This window comes from Amphiura filiformis, chromosome 2, assembly GCF_039555335.1.
Source record: "Amphiura filiformis chromosome 2, Afil_fr2py, whole genome shotgun sequence".
Classification (NCBI taxonomy): domain Eukaryota; kingdom Metazoa; phylum Echinodermata; class Ophiuroidea; order Amphilepidida; family Amphiuridae; genus Amphiura; species Amphiura filiformis.
This window is the reverse complement of record NC_092629.1, coordinates 62,232,673-62,251,683: the sequence shown is the minus strand read 5'-3', so window position 1 is coordinate 62,251,683 and position 19,011 is coordinate 62,232,673. Positions and strand designations below refer to the sequence as shown.

Genomic DNA, 19,011 nt, shown 5'->3' with positions numbered 1-19,011 from the left:
TTGAGAAAAATGCAAAAATAGTGTCAAATTTACCACAGGGGTGTAGTACCCCCTTAAGTGCCCTTAAAGCGCCCAATTAGGCAAATTTGGGTGACTTTTGGTCGAAAATTGGTATACTGATGGGTAGCAAAATCAGCAATAAGTAGGTGTAGAGAAAGTCAGGATGCAAAATCTATGTGGCACATCCCTGTACAAAAATTTTTGAAGACCCCCTTCCCAGGCGGTACTTGTTTCATCTGCCAAAACCTCTCAGCAAACCCTTCACTCCCCCAGTTCTTGCCACAAGACACTTTTCTTTCCAAAAAACAGTGCTCAGATTTGTATTTAGAATATAACTACCACATCTTGGAAAAAGATCCGACTAATTGGTAGAGTCAGTAAGGTTTCCCAAATCACTTGACGTCACAGCTGCCAGTAGGGTGTGAAGTACCCCCTCCCTCCCCTTACCCTGCCAATCTGGACGAGTTTTGCTTTTTCCTGTAAAAACATTGAAATCTGCTCTTTTTGGAAGGAAAAATTCACAAATGGTCTGAGCTTGTTTTCTGTAAAAACATTGAAATCAGCAAAGTTGAAGGACAAATTCACAAAGTGACATTTTTTTTAGCTTCCCCAACATAACAAATCCTGGCTAGAGGCTGTAAAAGCCAACTTTATTTGGGTTTCATTTTGATATTATGTTAGGTTTACAGCTGTAATTGCAGATTAGACTTACAAAGTGGAATTATATTAGCCTTAGAGTTTGCCCTATACTGGTACAGTACCGGTACTCAAAATTGTCAGCCAACAATGCTTACCATCCAGGGTTTTCCAAGATATTTCTAAGGATAGTGTTTGGGACCACGCAGCTGTAGTAGCCCATACCAATGTAGCTCCTCCACACTTGGTTCTTGTCAGCTATTTGCCTGATACGATTCAAGATTTCACTCTCGCCTGCAAAGCAAACAAAATGCAATATTTTGGGGTGATTGCACATGAGGTCATAGGTTTCTGGTTCTGCATCCAGAGAAGTCATTTATAGAAAATTGATTTTCCCCTTTTATACTTCAAAACCACACAATGTCTATGCAAATTGCAATACACAAAATAAGTGCAGAATTATTTAATATAATTATAAACTTTCGGTATAGTGGGCAATATGGATGCATTTAAAAAAATTATTAGATTTACAAACTTTGTAATTTTAAAAGACCAGGTGAGGTGTGACAGGTGATTTTGAGATGCAAAACATGCCCATTTTTATTTTGAGCCATTCTTCTTGTCTCTTTTTTCGGCAAAATGAAGATATAATTTTTTTTATAGAAAAAAACACATTTTTTGCAAGCCAAAACAATATTTTTTGGAGGTGCCAAAGAAGATCTTTCAGTGCAAATCTACAATTGAAATAGCATTGTAATCTTCCACAGGGGGTGTGAATGGCAGAGGGCACAGCCTAATCCACTTACATATTGGTGGATCCATCTGTAGCTCTCCTTCTAGGCGGATGTCTTTGGGGACAGTCTTGGATATCAACTCACCTAGAGTCTGTAACAAAACAAACAAATAGTTTTCATGATTATTGCTTGCGCAGGGAGGCGCGAGCTATTAGTGTTTACTTCTGAATCGAACGTGGAGACATGGGGAAAGCCTGAATATAGTAAATTACATTTACCTTCATTTAAATATTTATGACACGTACGTCAAAACAAATATTCAAACGATGGTAATGTGTAATATAATAAACGTGAAATTTTAGTATTTTCAGAGTTTTTGTATATTTTAGACGTTCTATGACTTTTGTTTGCTATGTAGAGGCTGAATTGCACATGCGTACTCTGACCATTGAGGCCAGTGACACGTCAGTGATAGTCATGGGCAAATTGATATCGATATTTTTCTTCGATTAATGGTATAGGGGTGTTTGAGGTTACTACGGTGTACCATAAGGGACATGCATATTAAAACATTAACCAATGATCCTAGAAAGCCGTGTGTAGTCATGTGATATGTCCAACTTTTCCTCTGATTATCAGGAACAAACGGACAGTTGTTGCATTTCTGTTAGACTATGCCATAGTCGAATTTTATTAAAAATATGTTATTATTAGTCAAGATGAACCCATTTCGTTGAACTCAAAATTATACTGATGTTTATTAAAATTAAAGTATTCAATAGTAAAATGGTCATAAAGAGTTAAAAATATCAGATGATTAGTGACAATAAAAGTAATTGAATGCAACACTATCTTGCATAATTATAATGGCTCACTTTAATACTGAACAATTCTGATTTTGGCATCTACCAGTTTATTGATAGCGAACCCCGAAAATCCGACTATGGACTTTGAATTTTAAGCAGAACTTTACCCCGGGACTTTGCTCTCTAAAAACACACTGTCAAGTATACTTGTTTATCAGTCCATTAACCGCAAACTTGTACTAAGCATGGTATAGTACAAGATGCGCTAGATGTTTGATGAGAGATTAACTATCGCGTCAACACAAAAGCGCCGCAAATACCACGGATAGTTGTGTACGGTGTAGTTAAGGGGGTACTACACCCCTGCACAATTTTGTGCCTATTTTTGTATTTTTCTCAAAAATCATAGCGCATTGATGACAAGTAAGATATGTATATTATAGGGGCAAGGACTACAACTACTGCACTGAAAATTTTATTTCAGCACAGACAACAGTTGTGGAGTTACAGTCAAAAATGAGGGAAAACCACTATTTGATCAATAAATCAATAACTACGTGCCTTGAGTTGCTGAATTTTCAGTGCAGTAGTTGTAGTCCTTGCCCCTATAATATACATATTTTACTTGTCAACAATGCGCTATATTTTTTGAGAAAAATGCAAAAATAGGCACAAAATTGGCCAGGGGTGTAGTACCCCCTTAATGGTAATGGCGCGGGCCCAGAAGATTTAAACCATAGTGAGATATGGGCGACCAATCACAAGGCAGATCCATTTAAAGATGCATTACATCATGGCCAATTTTAGTTAGGCCAGAAATTGGCCTAACTCTCCATAGAGTCCCGTGTTAAAAATCTTAACCGCAAGGCAAAGTCAGTAGTCCACTTGGGAAGCTAACAAACAGAGGGAGTGCGGTGACTGAAAAGATCAGATGGCCACACGTTTTGAACTCGCCACCCAAAAATGGTGGTGTTGTTACGCTTTTCCAAATTGAGACTCGTTCAAATTGTTATATCTCTGCTTAAACAAAAGGTATTGAAGTGTGTTTGGTGTCATTTTGTAGCTATATAAGTGCCCTAACAGACCTCCAAAGAAGAATTGTTTATCAGCTAAGATAGTGGAGTTAGAGTTGTTTGAGTTCAGAATGACCAAGGTGGTGGATGAGGCGGTGGCGGATGAGGCGGTGGCGGTATGTGCAAAGTCTATGGGAAATAAAGATTGTGTGTGTGTGCGTTGAATCAACTGATCATATCTTTGCATCCATATGGGCTACAGACATGGTTAAGAGCTCTTTTGAAAGATTATTAATTCTGCTAATTGTTTTTAATCATTTTTAACTCTTTATGATTGGTTTAGTCTATAAAATGCAAACATTTATGTACAAAACTACCCGTTTTCATATTAAACACTGTAGTAAGCAATGCGGATGTCTTCAAAATCTAAAAGTTGCTGTAAATTTTTTTATTACTTATCCTATCATAGTCAAAGTTTACATTTTCTGAGAGGAAATTTGATGAGGAATCTAAATATGGACTTACTTTTTTTGTATGGGTTAGGGGTAAAATGTTTCAGTTAAAAATATGTTGAATTGTAAAAAAATTTGAACATATTTTGGGACACCCTGTATTCCGAGATTACCAAACAGCTGTGATTTTTTTTCTTCCAGAGTCAGTAGGCTCCCCCTAACCTCTAACCAAATCAATGTTGTTTACTTTCAGTTTATAACTGCAAGTTAGTAATAAGCAATGCATTAAATGACCCATTTTTTATTTGGATTTTTTTTATTCCACCCTGTATAACTTCAAGGTCACCCTGTACAGTGAGTTGAAATGTGTATATTTAAATTGTTTTTGCCTTCAGCTTTCCAAAAATGTATACTTTTGATAGTTTAGGGTTGATAGTTGTGGAGATATTCTAATTTGAAACTTGATTGGTGTAAAAATTCATAATATTTGTGATGTAACGCTAAGGGTGGCGAGTTCAAAACACGTGGCCAGATACAGATGTGAAAATCTTATCAGTTGCACACAAATCAATATAAATCAAGAGTTTTATGCTTAAATGTAATAGCCAGAGTATGCAAAATGGGCAAGTGGACTACGGAGAAGTCTACATTTCTGTAGGATCACTGGATCATTGGTTAAATATAGGCACTTTTGTACTTTCGTGCACTTTACCATCTTTCTTTTTAACCAATCATCATAGAGAGTTGTGTGATATGTCAAACTTTTCCTCTGATTATCAGGAACAAACGGACAGTTGTTGCATTTCTGTAGGATCATTGGTTTATGAAATATAGGCACTTTTTGTACTTTCGTGCACTTTACCCTCTTTCTTTTTTTAATCATCATAGAGAGTCGTGCGATATGTCAAACTTTTACTCTGGTCTTAAGGAACAAAAAAGTCAGCGGTCGCATATATCTGTAGGATCATTGGTTAATGAGATATAGTCACTTTTTTGTACTTTGTGCACTTAACCCTCTATCTTTTTATAACCAAATATCCTAGAGAGTCGTGCCATATGTCAAACTTTTCCTCTGGTCATAAGGAACAAAAAAGTCAGTGGTCGTATATCTGTAGGATCATTGGTTAATGAGATATAGTCACTTTTTTAATTTTGTGCACTTAACCCTCTATCTTTTTAACCAAATATCCCACAGAGTCGTGCAATATGTCAAACTTTTCCTCTGGCCATAAGGAACAAAAAAGTCAGCGGTGGCATATCTGTAGGATCATTGGTTAATGAGATAGAGTTACTTAAAAAAAAAATTTTTGTGCACTTAACCCTCTATCTTTTCGCCAGCCCATTCGGGGCTGGTACCTGTTTCAGGTTTGGGGTCAGTTTACTCAAGAGATTATATTTTAGTGGTATTGGAATGATTTTTTTTTTTTACTTTTTGTGGTTAAATTTTTTTTAAATATTTTAATTCGATTTGTTAGGAAAAGTAAGTATGTTTTGCCGTTTCAACGAACGAAAACGAGTGAGTATTACCAAAGTTATGTTTGAACTAATTAATTATGACTTTAAAAGTTTAAAGGCCTAAATGTAACAATAATAGTTAATATATATAGCATCATATGGTCAGCAGAAGAAAATCTGACATCACTTATGATGTCATATCAGTGTCCTTGACCGGGGTCCTTACTCCTTGACCACTGAACAGCGTGATATCATGTTGATAACAGATCTATAGAATCAAAATCTTCATCATATCCCCGGATCATATCACAGATTCTCAACAATCTGTGATCATATGGACCATATTGATGTGAAAGTAGTTATCTATCATATCCTGTGTCGTTTTATGGATAAAAATGACTCAAAATGTTATTGATGAAATGGTTGCTATCATAAACATCAGTTTTGTCTTTTCAACGGAAAAATCCGATGCAAAATAAAGTTTTTAGGGCCTAGCTATAATATGGGCATAATTTATGCATATAGTATTGAACAATGTACCCCATTTGACATGCACTTATATAGATAAATAAATTGTCTTACTTTATTAATTTAATAACTTCTTTATTATAAATAAAATGACACATAACTATTTGATTCATAAAATTACATTCATCAAAATGATTGAAGAGAAAACACACAAGGCACTAGGCAGACTGTTATAGAATGGAGTATGTAAGATGCCATGTCCATAGCTTCGCAGGAGTTTCCGACTAGCAATCAACATGATCAGCACATTCAGAAAAACACAGTTTAAGAGTGAAGATTGTAGTGAGTAACCAGTCCTTTATAAATGTGCTGGCCACTATCTATTATAATATAGTAGGCTTAAACTATACATTGCGAATTAATTAAGTTAAAATAAAATAAAATGTACATGTAAGTTAACTCAAACCGCAGTGTATATATCGAAAGCAGTGAAATCGGACATTCCTAAGCGAAGATATTGAGTTCGTAAGTTCTGGTATTACAAAATTGGAAATTGAGATATCGTGGGTAAAAAGCTGAAAAGACAAAAAACCAACGACAACAACAACAACAACAACAACAAAACAAACAGACCAGAACAATTTGGAGTACATGTAATGAATTAAAAGAGTTGACATGAGATTAGGAATTAATGTTTTCTGCTGTTTCAGTGTGCATGTTCTCATCGTTGATGGTTTGGTGGACTGTCATGTAGATGTAAGCGTGATCCTAAAAATGCCTTTCACATTGACCAAAACTAATTACAAGACCTCTTCTACATTGAGGCTGGCTTTCCCTTTTAAGGGGAATTTTTATTAACCAAATATCCTAGAGAGTTGTGCTGTATGTCAAACTTTTCCTCTTGTCATAAGGAACAAAAAAGTCAGAGGTCGCGTATCTGTACGATCATTAGTTAGAGATATAGTCACTTATTGTGCTTTGTGCACTTAACTTTGTATCTTTTTAACCAATTATCCCACAGAGTCGTGCGATATGTCAAACTTTTCCTCCGGGCATAAGGAACAAAAAAGTCAGCGGTCGCATGTCTTTAGGATCATTGGTTAATGAGATATAGTCACTTTTTTCTACTTTGTGCACTAAATCCTCTCCCGGAATCCTCTGTCTTTTTAACCAAATATCCCACAGAGTCGTGCGATATGTCAAACATTCCATCTGGTCATAAGGAACAAAAAAGTCAGGGGTGGCATATCTGTAGGATCAAAATGAGATATAGTCACTTTTTTGTACTTTGTGTCGTGCGATATGTCAAACTTTTCCTCTGGTACGTTGAACACGGACCCATTGGCGCGAGGTTCATATTGGTGCGTATGCACCAAATGTGTATCTTGTTACTAGGGATGTCCACTGTCAACAGTCAACACATTTGCTGCTAGAACAGTTTCCCTCTCATTGTGTGTGAGCAATCACCCATGTATTGTCTAGATGCAAACACAGCTCCATGCACCAAGTCCCATAGCTGATAAATGCACACAGTTACATGTTGTGGTCAAATTTATGCCTAAAACAGGATGTTTCAAGAAATTTCTTATTCCACCAGAAAAAAAACATTAACCAAACTCCAGAGAAGATTTATAGGCGATCCCATGATACTAGTGAAACATCGGGGTACTTGAGAACCAAGAACCAGTCTATACTAGAAATTTCAATTGAATGAACACAGCTGTCAACAGCGTGGTGATTCTCTGCGTACACTGTGTGATGAACGCCGCGTGTGCGTAACGTGCAGTGAATCAAACCTTGCCAACTCACTCATGATTGGTTATTGTATCCATCGTCGTGCGTTCGCGTTGTACTTTGAAATATGCGACATAAGAAATTGGCTGCATCGCGTACAGGCAGCTGTGTCCATGATTTTGGTATGAAATTGAGCAAATAGAATTAATTGTCATGTCAATTTGGAGTTATTAGGGGCAACTAAAACTGATATGAGGTAAGTTTTATATGTTTGGAATCTGTATTGCCTATTCTGAAGGAATGATTGCCATGTAAACAAACCATCCCTTGGCCCATATGGACATGGTGACTACTTTTCAGTACCCTGTTTTCCATGGGTGGTGACTGTAGGAACCCATGGATTCGATCCATGTAACCAAATAGTTAGCGATTTGCGGTTTTCGCCCTGCTGACTATGTACAACTTCAGAAGGTTCATAGTCATTAATATAAATCTCATGTGAAACATTTTTTTTGCATTTTTGTGAAGCCCATTTTTTCTTTTTCAGCCAATTTTACTAATTTGCAAAATGCTAATTGAGCAATTACGGTACATGCAATGCACTATTTTTCGAGATGTTTTTCAATTTTTTTCTCTGTATTGAATGTCAAAAATAAAATATCCATCTGATTCTGAAACAGGTGCCCAGGACCAGGGGGATTTTGTAAATTTTCTACAATTTTTTATACTATTTCCCTATAAAAGTTTTGGCTTTCCATTTAGTTACTATGGAAACAACTCACTGCTTGAATCGGACCACTTGGCAATGCATCCATTTTACTTCCAAATATGGGAGATGGTGTGATGTTGACCAAACATATAGGACAATGAACGGAGATGAAGAAATCATTAAACCGGAGTAAACTGAACTCTACTAACACCCTCATATCTCGCCCAATTTTGGGTGTATTACAAAGCCTCTAACGCATCACGAACCCATAGAAGTGGTTTGAAATGACGTCAATTTGGGCGGCCACTGTAAACATAACAGGTGCTCAGCTAGTATGATGCAAGATATGAATTTCAAAGGCTGTACGGAATTGTAATTTTGTGAGGAAAGTATTTTCATGACAGAGGCAGGCACTACCACATAAAAACACTAAAACAGTTATTCATTGAACCTCTAAAATATGCTTCAGGAGGCCCAATTCGATTTACGACTCATTCTGGCGATGCAATGATCGATAAAATAGCGCGATTTTCTCACGTCACATCACAGTGTAACTATAAATTCATGATCAATGACAATGGTCAAAACCGCCCGCGAACCCGCGAAATGTTTTATAATTTATTAATATAATGTACATGTTCATGTGTTTATAAGAAAATGCGTATATTCATCAACATTTCACCAATCATTTTACACTGAAAAGTAAACGAAACATATTTAAAACACAAGTTCTGCAGACAATATTCAGATTCAAGTATGAGAAAACGCTAAAAATAAAGACTTACTTTCACTCCGACAACATCCAACATTGTGTTCAAATCTTCGGGTCTCGGTCCAACATGTCTTTCCGCGAAATTATCGTGTCTTTGTAGAACAAAGTCTAAGTCTCTAGGTGGTGTATACGTAGCTTCTGGCCTTGGTTGAGGCTTCTGGTTGTTGTTTTTTGTCGTGGAATGGTTGCGCTTAGCGTGTGTATTCTTGCAGAAAACTGCGCTCACAGTTTGTGCTGGTACGGGCCGTTTCCCGGTCGGAAACCTGGCCGCCACCGCAGGAATTCTACCAAATCGCAACATATTGAATGATGTTAGTTATTATCGATGTAAAGAGGTAGAAATCTATGATCTCTGACTGGGTACGGGCAAGCCCGAAAGCTGTAAATCCTTCGAAAAGAAGGGGAATCCTTTCAAACTGAACTACCTTTCGTGATGTCGCGTCGTCGATATAATAATTGTTTTGCTCAGTGTTGCCAATTGCCAGATATAATGGATTTTCTTCGTTGGTACTCGGGTCTATGAGCTCCACAATGTTTAAAAGAATGAAACGGGTACCAAAATTTACCACGTGGTTTTGTTTATACCGTATTTGGTGGTCAGCTGACCGTATTTGGGGATTCCCTGCCTTGACACACCTCCAGTATCGACCAATCAGAGCTCGGGTTTATATATAGAAACAAACACTACGCAAAACGCACAGGGCAAGGTCTGTGTATTTACCATGTTTACAGGCCTGCAAAATAAAACAAATTAATTGGTAGACTGCCCTGGATCGAACTGTAATTTAAAAGCTGTAAATCTGTAGAAATTGCCAGAAGTTGGATAAAATGTATTCTTTTCAGAATCAGAGAAATATTGACAAATACAGGTGATTACTAAAACCATGGAAGTAAGAGTATGCTAAAACTCTTACTCTACAGTAGGCCTACTCTATTGTACACCCCTTGATAAATTTCTAGCAGTGCCTCTTTTCTTTAAATATCATACAAGGTGTCCCATAAAAAGGTTAGGCCTAGGGCCTACATGTAAACTGGCCTCAAAAAGAAACTTATAATTTTTCACAAGGTCATAGGCCTATCTTAAAATCCTGTCCATAAAAATGAACAAAAATTGCACACAGGATTACTTCATATACTCTACTCTAAACACTGGTCAGTAACCAAACAGTTGTCCAACTGCAGCAAAATGCACTGACATGGAACACCTTCCTGGACCACATTCACAGCCCAACAGACTTCTTTTGCTGGGTTCCAATTATTCGCCTGTACATGAACAAAAATTACACACAGGATTACTTCAATACTCTACTCTAAACACATGTCAGTAGCCAAGCAGTTGTCCAACTGACACAACAGTAAAATGCACTGACACGGAACAGCTTCCGGGACCACATTCACAGGCGAAAAATTGGAACCCAGCAAAAGAAATCTGTTGGGCTGTGAATGTGGTCCAGGAAGGTGTTCCATGTCAGTGCATTTTGCTATTGTGTCAGTTGGACAACTGCTTGGTTACTGACATGTGTTTAGAGTAGAGTACCGGTATTGAAGTAATCCTGTTTGTAATTTTTGTTCATTTTTATAGACAGGATTTTAAGATATGACCTTGTGAAAAATTATAAGTTTCTTTTTGAGGCCAGTTTAGAAAATGAAGCGCATTTTGTGATGGTACAACAAAACAATGTCAGTTTTTCAGATATTATTTATTCATTCTTCTTGTCACTGTTTGCTAATTAATATAAGTTAAATATACACAAAGACCATAGATGGAAATTGTCTTGTGCTTTCACCAGCGGGATCATCAGTTGATTGCCACCTGTCTTGGGGAGTTTCGGCCCCGGGGGCACTCCAACTTTGGAGGTGACGCGTATGTAGGGCTGTTAAGACCCCCTTTTTCCAGCAACGCTGTCACCCAAAGACCCCATATTTTTTTACGAACACATGCTCTGTCACCCGAAGACCCCATATTTTTCCATTTGATCTGTCATCCAAAGACCCTTACAAGTTCAATTTGAACAGCAACTTTCATTTATCACTGATTTTGTTACTTATTTTGAAAAAACAATGAAATTTGAAGCCATTTAGAACTAGAAATTCGATTTTCGAGGTTTTTGTGGCGCTGTTTCGGCTCTCACCCAAAGATTCCATTTTTAAAAAAAGTCATGTTCTCACCCAATGACCCCATATTTTTTACATTTTGCTCTCACCGAATGCCAAAAATCATGCTCTCACCCAATGACCCCATATTTTGTACATTTTGCTCTCACCGAATGCCCCTTAGTGCGAAAGTGCCAGCCCTACACCTATATCCATTTCATATTGAAGTGCCCCCCGGGGTTTCAGCCCTCTTATAATCAAGACTCCCTCGAGGAGGGGGCCGGGCAGTGAAACACCACCTCCCGCTGGTGAGCTACTAATAAAACTAAAACTATGCTTCTAGCATCTGTTGCAAAATAAATAATCTGCTTCTCAGAAAAAATGAAACAGGCACATGCCAGCCAACCAAAAGAGACTGTGTGAGATCAAGCACCAGTTAGCACCCATACTATGTCAGCATGACAAAGCAAGACGCTTTGCCCATATGGGGATACGCCTGCGCCATCACCGTCAAAAGGGGGATCTGTGTATATGTATATTCCCCCAGATGACCAAACTAGTCTGTAGTAAGCGGACGGGATCCGGCGCCTCAAACCCTACCACGCAGCTGGAATCACTTAACCCTAGCTAACTGGAGTTGATATGAAGGAATGAGAACAAGTAAAAGATATGGCTAGCTGGCCTGCCTGATCTGGCTGAGGAATAGATACTGATGATGTACTTCACTTTCAGATTATTTACTCCTCTGAATGTACTTGGACCACACCCACGACGATCCTGATTCTGCAGCCTCTGACGCTGCCCTGCTAACTGACTTTAGCTCTCTTCTGTTAAAACCTAGATCGCGCAGCCAGTTCTGCAAAGAGTGTGCAACAAAACCATCGGCAGCCGACTTCAAATGGGTAGCAAGAAGACTTCCAACCTCTATCCTTGCATTCTGCTCTCAATTCTGAATACTTGGTCAATTTTCTCTCATGAGCTTCATCAATGTTGTCTTATGGACAGTCAGCTCTCCAATGATCACTTCTTTTTCAGCCTCTGACCATATGACAATATCTGGACGCAGTGTGGTGATCACTATCTCTCTTGGAATTTCTCCTTTGCGATCCAGATCAGCCCTAACGCACCAGTCGTTTGCTGAAGAAAGGATGCTCGATCTTGAACTGGAACTATATGACCTGGACTGAGAGCCCTCCTTCACAAATGATATGTAGCGCTTGGTGTTGGTTGGAGCTTGTGAAACATTATTTCGATCAATTTGCAGCTCGACTGCCTCCACTAACACTCCGAGGACGTTATTGTGCCTCCAGGTGTACATACCACTCGCAAGAGCAGGTGTACATGCACTCAGAATATGCTGCAAAGTACCATTCTTTCCACACGCATTGCAACAATCCGTCTTATCCTCATACCAGACGCTCAGATTGGCTGGTGTTGGTAATAGATCGTATGTTGACATGCACAGAAATGAGATGCGAAGAGGTTCCATCTGCCAAAGCACGCTCCAAGACATGTTGCGTTGTTCAACATTCTCCCATGTCCAAGCGCCTTGCTTAGCTTGACCTACTGCTGTAGCCAGTCTCTTCTCCTCTTCTGCCTCTCTTATCTCCTGTGAAACCAGCTTGCGACGTTCCTTATATCTGAAGAAGACGACCACCATTTGTGCGTAGTCCAATCAAGCCCCTGACGGCCTAGCTGGGTAGCGCCAACCATCTCCTTGTGCTTCAGTCTTGACTCTGCCTCCTCAACTGCCAAGTTCGCTGTCCACTTTCTCCCTGACCTAACATCTGGCTGGGTGTTCTTGATTACCGGGTCCTTTGAGTCTCTCAGGGTCATAAATGATCTTGCCTTGGCCACCTTGAACTCTTCAACAAGAGAACGCACTGGAAAAGTCAACTTAGGCCGGCTGCTATGGATTGCGATGTTTGTTAAGCTGCGTGGAGCTCCAAGCCACTTCTTGACAAAGTTGTTGATCTTCCGCTCCATTGCCTCTATATGGGTTATTGCTACCTCATAGACCGTGAGTGGCCACATAATCCGTGGCATGAGACCATATTGCAAGCACCACAGCTTCAACTTCCCGGGCAAGCCGCACTGAGCAATGGCTTCAAGACTTTCGTTGACTTGCCGTGCTGTCTCTTTGACTCTTCTTGTATCCTTCAAATCCTCTGTGTACCAGCGCCCGAGGCTCTTCACTGGTTGTTCCTGAATAGTTGTGATTTCCTCTCCACAAAGGGTGAAGTGAACGTCAGTCAACTTTCCTCGTCTGAGTACAAGGCTCCGCGACTTCTTGGTTTTAAACTTCATCCTACCCCACTCCATCAACTGCTCAAGCTTACATAGAATTGCTTCAACTGCCTCTGTACTTGGATTAAGGAGGGTAAGGTCATCCATGAATGCTTGTATTGGTGGTAGTTCTTCTGCACCTCCCAATTCTACACCGGGTCCTGCTTTTTCCGCAGCTCTTATGACGACTTCCATTGCTAGCACAAACATGATTGGAGAAATTGCACAGCCCATTGGTATTCCAACTTCCAACCTCTGCCATGTGGTTGAGTACTGTGTTGTTGAAAACCGCATACGGAAATCGCTGTAGTACTGCACGATGAAGCTTCTCACCTTCTCAGGAATCCACATGAATTCCATGTCAAACTCAATCAGTGCATGTGGAATAGAACCATAAGCATTTGCCAGATCAAGCCATACAACACTCAGATCATTTCTCATCTTCTTAGATTCCTGTATGGTATGCCATATCATACTGGTGTGTTCTAGGCACCCTGGGAACCCTGGTATTCCAGCCTTTTGCACAGATGTATTGACGAAACCGTTCTCGAGCACAAATGAAGAAATTCTCTCTGCTAGGATTCCAAACATGATCTTTCCTTCTACATTCAGCAGTGAAATAGGACGGAACTGGCTCAATGTATTGGAGCATTCCTACTTTGGGATGTATACGCCTTCCGCTGTACTCCATTACAGAGGGACCACATCCTGCCTCCATATAACTCTCAGCAACCTCCACAGGAATTTCCTTAGCTCACCACACTTCTTGTAGACTTTGTATGGAACTCCATTTGGGCCAGGTGCAGAAGCCGATCTAGCTTTGTTGATGAACTTCTCAACTTCAGCAAGTTTTGGTTGCGCAAGATCAAACTGCACGACTTGTTGAGTTGGCTTCACTAAACCTGCGATGTTAGGCATTGGTACCTGACGTTGCTGGTCCGAATAGGTTTCCTTCAAATGGTCCTCTAGCTCTTCCTGTGGGACATTAAGCTCTCCACTCTTACTTGGTGAGGATTTGCGAAGAAAGATCTCCCGGACTGCTCTCTTTTCTTCCTCTTCTTCCTTTGTGATTCTGCACGCCGGAGTGACATGAGCTTGGTTCTTGCTTGCTCACGGAGTTGTGCCAGTCCTGGTTTTTCTTCTGGCCCAGATTTATTCCATTGATGCTTAAGTGCTCGTAACTCCCTCCTCAGCCTACTGATCTCCTTCTGGCGACTGTTCGGTGTTGTTTCTGGACGCTGCTGCCGCGATTCCACTGTTCCAAATCTCACCTTTCCATAGTCATAAATCAGATCGCCCATCACTTCTAACTTTCTCTTTGATGTTCCTTTCAGAGTATTTTCCAGCATCATGCTGATATCTTCATCAAATTCACGCCAAGCTTTCTCATCTGCCATTGTTGGCCCCTTGACCTTCTTCTTCCTCTCAACCACTTCCTCGCGGGGGATCTACCTGGGTACTGTGGTCTGAAACCTGACCTTGGTTATCTCTCGTCTGACCTGGAGACTGTTGACTTCCTCCAGAGCGATCCGCTTCGGATAGCAAATTATCTGTGCTTGATGAAGGTGAAGAACTCTCCTCTGCTGCTGCAGAAACAGCATAACACTTCATTCTCGCTTGGTGAATTCGTATGCCTTTGACGCTGCTAAATATTCTGCCATACCAACAGATGGGACACTCAGAAACGCTAGTTCGTGGTCGAAGCCGTTTCCGGTAGTTATCCTTGTTGTCCGTCCTTTCGGGTCTATCATCCTTCCCTCCTCTCGAAAGACCCTGGGGGTATGGTTCCTTATAGACTATAGTTACTACAAGCAATTGATATGAAATGGGTGCTCTAAAACTATCAGTAGTACAGCTCGTCTGTAGGGGTAAATCGTTTCCTGTTCAGCCTTATGATGTCATATTTCCGGGACATCGTTAATTTCGGGACATAGAGTGTGTCGAATCTTTTAAGACGTGTCAATTTTATAGACGCTATCCACTACTGTACTCAGTACATATCACTCATTGAATTAGCAATTCCGCCATGACAGTCAGTCCACCTTTATTAATTGTTCCTTCAAGATACATACCTAGAGAGTTCTCCCCCAAGACAACCAGTCCCCTACCCCCTAATTTCCCTCTTGGTCATAATGGTCAGTGAAATATATCCAGTCATTGGGGTAATACCTGATACAGTCCTATTTATCCATAGTCGTATCTTTAATTAATTGTTCCTCCCAAGATACCTAGAGTTCTCCCGAAACAACCAGTACCCCCTCCCAATTAATAACTTCCCTCTGGGTCATAATGGTCAGTGGAAAATACCGGATACAGGTAGATTTGTTCATTTGTAACTGGCACTGTGTCTTCTATCTGTTATATTTAATCTTGTTTCCCTATTTGATTTGGAAGAATGCATGCGTAGCGGTTAAAGGAGGGCGTCCGGTTTGGGGTGGGATGGGGCATGTAGTTGTTGATAATGAGCGATTAAAGGAAGGCGTCCAGTTGGGGGTGCAATTGGTGCTGATGAGCGGTTAAAGGAGGACGTCCAGTTGGGAGAGTAGTTGGTGAACACCGTAGGATGTTAATCATTTGAACCGATATTTAGAGGATATGAAACAAAAGAGGGTCTAATCCCGGGGGAGGCACTCCCTATCTGAAATGGCAGGGATGTGCCTCGGCCATGTTAAAAGTAGGGGGCATTCAGGTCAAATATACAATTACAAAAATATGGGGTCATTCAGTACACAACCTGAATAAAAATGGGGTCATTCGGTATGAAACTTTGAAAATAGGATGGTCATTGGGGTAACAAAAAGTAAAATGGGAGTCATTGAGTACAGGATTGCCAAAAGAGTATCATTAAGTACACATAAATAAGTGCCAAACTGCGTAAAAATAAATTGGCCACCTTGGAAATGTGAAATATCTCATTATTTCTGGAGGAGAACACAAATACCACCTAAATTTGGGAATTAAAAAGGGGGGTCATTGGGTATAGCATGAAATAGAAAAAGGGGGTCATTGAGTACATGAATTTTTTTAAAGGGGGTCATTGGGTAATAGTTAGGACCATAACACAAAAAAAAGGGTCATTGGGTACAAGCCGGTTTGAAAAGGGGGTCTATCCTGAGGCACATGATGCATTATCTGTCATGGAAGCGCCCCCTCCCGGGGGTCTAATAATGATGAAGACAAACCCCTCCTCGGTTTATAGATTGTTTAAGTCCAATCATCAGGGTCTATGGTCCAATCCAAAACATTTTTTATATACATCGTACTTGAAGATATAAAAATAGAAGTCAATGTCATTTACAGGTCTATGATCACGTATAATACGGCCATAGAAAAACACTGATTGTATATATTCAGGTATCACGAACTGGACCCACGGGAAATTGATTAATTGGGTGAATTAGTTGTATTGGATAATCGCTCTAATTAATTGGAAGAACTATCAATTACTGAGGCGGATTGATTGTCTCAGTGATCTAGTACACCAGATCTATTATAATTGCCCAAATTATAATATAATGAAATAGACCCAAACAACAACACAAAATAAAGTACAATATAAGATGATATACATCTTTTATTTTATTTATTATAGATATGCAAAGGCTCTTTGAAAGCATTACTCGATAGTTTAATGTTGGTATTAATGTTTATCAAATGTACATTTTATCATATGCTGTTTGTTAAATATTTTAAAGTATTAATGTTAAGTAATACATAGTTAATGATGGTGCTGTGATGCTGGTAAAACAATGTTGGCTCCTTTTATCACACACTGTCTTCATCATCAGTTTCCATTTCTTCATCTGCATCTTCATCGTACAGGAAAAGACCATCGAATTTGGCTTGATACTTAGCCACCACTCTTTTTATAGCGTTGTTGATATCCACGCCTTTGTCGATTTTGTCTTCAAGTTCATCAGTGATTTCTTGATACAGGTCATCATCTTTCAAATGCGCAAAACTCCATAAAAATGTGGTAAATTGGTTGAAAAAGACACGTTTAACAGCCCACAGGGTCTTCGTGTAGGCTTTCTCCTTAGCCTGTTCTGGATCCAATCCCTCGGCAATGCACTTTTCATATTTTTCAGCTCTCATCTCTTCAGTGGCTTCCATGGCTTGTGCGTACCATTCTCGATACCTAGCGTTGTCTTCCAGTTCATCGCTTATCTCTTCACCCGATGACTCCTCAGATTCAGAATCACATACTTCAGATGCTTCGGATTCAGGATTGTCATTTACTTGTGAATCATCCCAGTTCATATCATCTACTTCCGAATCACCTTCCTCCTGTTCAGACTCTTCTTCTTGATGTACAATTTTCTCATGTCGCCTTAGATCGAATTTGCGAGTGAAACCTCTATCACACAGGGAACACTGGTGAGGTTTAGCAGCAAGAACATTCATGTTGACCTTTCGAAGATTTGTGTACAAATGATGAAAAGGTGGACTGACGTTAGCATAAATTAACTCATGGTTCAAACGATGATCAAACGCATTCAACGCCCCAACGACGCATTCGACGCCCCAACGACGCTTTAGACGCATCAACGACGCATTCGACGACGCCACAACGACGCATTTGACGCAGTAACGACGCATTCGACGCCGCAACGACGCATTCGACGCCGCAACGCCGCATTCGACGACGCCACAACGACGCATTTGACGCAGTAACGACGCATTCGACGCCGCAATAACGCTGCACTGACGCATTGACTTGACTCCCTCGAGGTGAAAGAAACACCACCTCCCGCTGGTGAGCTACTAATAAAACTAACTATGCTTCTAGCATCTGTTGCAAAATAAATAAAATAAGTATTAATTCCGTATCTTAAAAGCAACTTAACTTATGAGCATTTGCCCCCCAATATTTTTCTTGCCCCCCAGTTTGCCAATTTTGCCCCCCCTGAAATTCACTTTGCCCCCACCCCCAAATGCCCCCGAAAAAAAAAAATCCTGGCGCCGCCACTGCTTATGAGAGCAAGATGGTGTCAAGAGTGGCTAACCATCAAAATATCGCACAACGAAAGCTGAACACAATCACACTTTTGTTTTCAGATTTGTTTTCTTTATTACTCTTTACGTTTCTCTTATTTTTAATTGCTGAACTTATTGCACAAAAGAAACATATTGAAAAAATAAATATTGTACACTGGAAATTAATCGCTTTAGAGCTTCTTGACTCTTGGTGGTAACAAATAACAGGCGCGTATCCAGGAAATATTCGTAGACGGGGCGCAAATTAGGGTTTTTTTGGGTTTTTTTGTGCATGTGTGTGAAAGACAATGCCGCGAAGCGGGCATCCCGGAGCGCTTGCGCGACACAGGGAGGGGGTGTCTGAGGGGGATATGCCCCCCTCAGCTGCCCCCTCACAAGTGAGAAACTTTTGCAAAATGAAGACCTTATCATTGGCGTAGCTGGGATTTTTTCCAGGGGGCAAGCCTGTAGGCCTATGGGGCGGGGGCCCAAATCCACCAAACAAAAATGGGGGGTAGGTGCGGGTGGTGCGAAGCACCCCTATCGAAAAAAGTGTACTTTCGGAGTAAAAATTTGAAAGAAAAACCAAAAACAAACAAAGGAATACAGTGGTCCAAAAAGGTAAATGGCAAACTGAGTTATTACTTTTTCAAAGAGATTGCGCGCTCCGCTGAATTGAAAAAATGTTCATAGAAATGAATTTTAGCCATAATTCCTAATTTCATGGCTAAAGTGCGCGCTTTGCGCACTAAAAAAAATTCCAATTTTAGGTCAAAATGAAGGTGAATTTTGCCACGTAAAGGCCAGTGCGCGAAGTGCGCAAAATTTTGCAATGAAAGTGATCATATTTTGGTCCAAAATATGGAAATATGGTG

General features: G+C 40.0%; 2 protein-coding genes across 2 annotated transcripts in view; both read right to left on the bottom strand.

Moving 5' to 3' along the window:
* Positions 1-9,204, bottom strand: part of LOC140146503 (glycine dehydrogenase (decarboxylating), mitochondrial-like) — a 58,462-nt gene extending 49,258 nt beyond the window's left edge. Inside the window, exons 1-3 of the mRNA XM_072168372.1 lie at positions 8,793-9,204; positions 1,443-1,521; positions 795-930 (exon numbers count right to left, since the gene is read on the bottom strand). Coding sequence (XP_072024473.1) covers positions 795-930; positions 1,443-1,521; positions 8,793-9,080 — 503 coding nt within the window. The 5' untranslated portion in view covers positions 9,081-9,204. The remainder of the gene's footprint in view (positions 1-794; positions 931-1,442; positions 1,522-8,792) is intronic.
* A 2,630-nt stretch (positions 9,205-11,834) lies between these two features.
* LOC140141964 (uncharacterized) lies at positions 11,835-12,386 on the bottom strand. The gene has a single exon (XM_072163858.1). The coding sequence runs from the start codon at positions 12,384-12,386 to the stop codon at positions 11,835-11,837; it is 552 nt and encodes a 183-aa protein (XP_072019959.1).
* Positions 12,387-19,011: the final 6,625 nt, after the last annotated feature.